The sequence below is a fragment of the Prionailurus bengalensis genome, chromosome A1 (assembly GCF_016509475.1).
Source record: "Prionailurus bengalensis isolate Pbe53 chromosome A1, Fcat_Pben_1.1_paternal_pri, whole genome shotgun sequence".
NCBI lineage: Eukaryota > Metazoa > Chordata > Mammalia > Carnivora > Felidae > Prionailurus > Prionailurus bengalensis.
In genome coordinates this window covers 83,880,307-83,884,234 of record NC_057343.1, presented here as the reverse complement: position 1 = coordinate 83,884,234, position 3,928 = coordinate 83,880,307, and the positions used below count along the sequence as shown (strand labels likewise).

At 37.2% G+C, this 3,928-nt stretch overlaps 1 protein-coding gene across 1 annotated transcript; it reads left to right on the top strand.

The window, feature by feature from the left end:
- The first annotated feature begins 1,998 nt into the window (after window positions 1-1,998).
- Window positions 1,999-2,970, top strand: LOC122469037 (olfactory receptor 2T27). The gene has a single exon (XM_043556092.1). The coding sequence runs from the start codon at window positions 2,017-2,019 to the stop codon at window positions 2,968-2,970; it is 954 nt and encodes a 317-aa protein (XP_043412027.1). The 5' UTR covers window positions 1,999-2,016.
- Window positions 2,971-3,928: the final 958 nt, after the last annotated feature.

The following is a 3,928-nucleotide window of genomic DNA, read 5'->3' as shown; positions in this document are numbered from 1 at the left end:
CTGCCTCTCCCACCCCCTGTTGTCTGTCTCTCAAAAATAAATAAATTTTTAAAAATTAAAAAAAAATTATTCTACATTGTTTAAGTAAATACATCTAAAATATTGTCTTTTCTGCACATAATCAATATAAAAATGTTAATGAGATATTTGCATATCTTTTTTCCCATATAAGTCTAAAATTCTTTTTTTAAATTTTTTTTAACGTTTATTTATTTTTGAGACAGAGAGAGACAGAGCATGAACGGGGGAGGGGCAGAGAGAGAGGGAGACACAGAATTGGAAGCAGGCTCCAGGCTCTGAGCCATCAGCCCAGAGCCAGATGCAGGGCTCGAACTCACAGACCATGAGAGCATGACCTGAGCTGAAGTCGGACGCTTAACCGACTGAGCCACCCAGGGGCCCCATAAGTCTAAAATTCTTAATGTAATTTGTGCTTTCAGCACATCTCCATTCAGAACACCCATGTTTAAGGTCCTCAATAGCCTCATGCGGCTTGTGACTACTACATTGGACAGGGAAATTCTGTATGTTGCTGATAGAAAGTGTCCCAACAACCTACCTGTTCATAAGTGTGATGAACTATTGTTTAACTGAAATATATATATAAAATTAAACTTCAGGTTTAAGCAGAAAAGTCCCTTTTTTGGGAGACAATGATCTCTAGTATTATTTAAAAGATTTACAGTTTTCTTATTACTTTTTCTATTAAAAAAGTCACCCTGTGGTTGTTGCTCTCATCTCACTAATCATGTTAAAGAGTTATAGAATATTAATCAGTAGCTTTATACTAAAAGAAGTAAAATGATCACCACTTGACCTTAAACAATTTCCCCTTGATTTTCTTCTTTCTAATAATTCTTAGATTGTTTCTCAGAACTGAGAGGTCTTGTTTTTTTTTATTCATCATACAATCATTATTTGTAAATATCCAAGACCTAATAAATATCAGCTAACATCCTAAATTTATAATGTACAGATGTGTCAAGACTAGTATAAATTAGTGTTTATAAGTATAATGCTAAGGGAAATAAGCCAGTCAGAGGATGACAAATATCATATGATTTCACTCATATGTGGAATTTAAGAAAGCAAATGATTCAAAAGGAAAAAAAAAAGGTAGAGGGAGGGTCAAATAAAGTAACAGACTCTTAATTATGGAGAAGAATCTTGATGATCACCAGAGTGGAAGTTGGTGGAGTAATGACTGAAATAAGTGATGTGGATTCAGGAGTGCACTTGTGATGATCAACAAGTGATATATAGAATTGTTGAATTATTATATTGTACACCTGAAAGTAATATAACACTGTATGTTCACTATATTGAAATTATAATAAAAAATAGTGCAAATTAGGTAAAAGGTCAACGTGGTTATCCTTTCATAAGCAAAATATGTTCTCTTGATGAATGGCTTTCAGAGTGAATTTTGATTGTAAGAGCTAGAGCCTGATGTAGAGACAGAAATATAAAGTGGGGATTTTGTCCCTTCTTTACCCAACACTCCTATCTCTATTCAATCGGACAAGTTCAAGTATTTCTCTTTTATGTGTATCTTTCCTTATGTAAAATTATGTTTGAGCAAAAATAAACACAAAGTAAATGAATAAATAAATAAATACGTATTTTTAAGTAAAAGGACATAAAATTGTCTCACCATGACGTCTAACTTTAAAAGTAATAGCAAATCAAGTATATCATCCTTGAGTGAGTGATTATATGGTGCTGCATATATAAATCTTCTGAGGTTGTTCTTCCAGGAAGTTGGAATTTTTGAGCTTTATGCATAGGGTGGATCATCCTTAGGGCCCAAAGTTAAAAATACATTTCTCAAAGAAACACATCAGAATCAATCCCAGGAATTATTAGAAAAGGGAGAGAATTACACACTGAGATTGATTGATTTGTCTTGATTTTGTCCATGACTGCATTATAATATTTTAAACAAACTAAATATTTATCTTTTGTGCCCAACCTTACCTATCATATTCATGTCTTTTTAGTGTAACCTACAGAGCTATGGAGTGGGGCAATTATTCCATGTATGCCGACTTTCTTCTCCTGGGCTTGTTCAGTGACAATGATTTTCCCTGGCTTCTCTTTGCCCTCATCCTCTTCGTTTTTGTCATCTCCATAGCCAGCAACACCATCATGATCATTCTGATCCACATAGACTCCCGCCTCCACACCCCCATGTACTACTTGCTCAGTCAACTCTCCCTCATGGACATCTTGTACATTTCTACCATTGTGCCAAAAATGCTGGTTGACCAGATCTTGGGCCAGAGGGCCATATCCTTTGCAGGATGCACTGCCCAGCACTTCCTTTACCTGACATTGGCAGGGGCTGAGTTTTTTCTCCTAGGACTCATGTCTTATGACCGCTATGTAGCCATCTGTAACCCTTTGCGCTATCCTGTCCTCATGAGCCGAAAGGTCTGCATGTTGATTGTACTGGCAGCCTGGCTGGGAGGGTCCATAGATGGCTTCCTGCTTACCCCAGTCACCATGCAGTTCCCGTTCTGTGCCTCTCGAGAAATCAACCACTTCTTCTGTGAGGTCCCTGCCCTTCTGAAGCTCTCCTGTACTGACACATCAACTTACGAGACAGCCATGTATGTCTGCTGCATCATGATGCTCCTCATCCCTTTCTCTGTCATCTCAGCCTCTTATACAAGGATTCTCATCACTGTTTATAGAATGAGTGAAGCAGAGGGGAGACGAAAGGCAGTGGCCACTTGCTCCTCACACATGGTGGTTGTTAGCCTTTTCTATGGGGCTGCCATGTACACCTATGTGCTGCCTCACTCTTACCATACCCCTGACAAGGACAAGGCTGTGTCTGCCTTCTACACTATCCTCACTCCCTTGCTCAACCCACTCATCTATAGCCTCAGGAACAAGGATGTTACAGGGGCTCTACAGAAAGCTCTGGGCAAGTGTTTGTCATCAGGAAGTGTATCCATGTTCTAAAGAAATTGCATTTGCTTCTAGATATTTGAAAAAAATATATGTACAAAACTTTATCATTATCTTAGGATTTACATATTCTCTGCCTGCAAACTTAACAAAGACATTCACATGCCAGCAAGCAATGGTGGGTTATTCTTAGGATTTAAAAAGTTGACTCTGGGATTTTGAGAACTTGGCCATTTTTTGAAAAGTATAGGTTTCTGAACATGGATGGTTTTGGATGTGTGGCAATAAAGTAGGAGTCACCTGTTTGCTTTCCATAAAGTATGCATGCCACTGGAAACCATGCAGTTGTCCATTTCTTGCAATGGTCAGTCATGGCAAAAGAAATGCTCATCTTCAGCTATTCCTCTGACTTCTTACCACAGTCTCTTAGAAACTTTACAAATTGACTACTTCAAAGAAATCAACTTGCCAAATATTTTCATTGTATTTCAAATGTTATTTCAATCTCTACAAGTGATTTTTTTATTCTATCTTTAATTCAATAAAGCCAATATTGGCATCATTATTTGTTAAAAAAAAATGGTTTGACTCCATGTAACTAATTTTCTCAACTAAATCTCATCAAAATGGTCTGTAGACACAACAGTACACGTCAATTTTTGTAAGAGACCAGAAACGATTTTTTTTTGCCTTAAAGTTTTACTAAAAATGGGCACCAGGGTGTCTCAGTCAGTCAAATGTCCAACTCTTGGTTTCAGCTCAGATCATGATCTCATGGGTTCATGAGATTAAGCCCCGTGTCAGGCTCTGTACTGACAGTGCAGAGCCTGTTTGAGATTCTCTCTCTCCCTCTGCCCCTCTCTGCTCATGCTCTAAATAAATGAATAAATAAATAAATAAATAAATACTTAAAAAAACATAAAGGTTTTACTAAAATCATTCCAGAACAATGAATTCAATGTTTAGAAAGTTTGGTGTTGATGCATTGTTAAACATGGATGGCTCCTACGTT

Coding starts and splice junctions, on each gene's coding strand:
- LOC122469037 (XM_043556092.1), top strand. CDS start 2,017: ATGGAGTGGGGCAATTATTCCATGTATGCCGACTTTCTTCTCCTGGGC.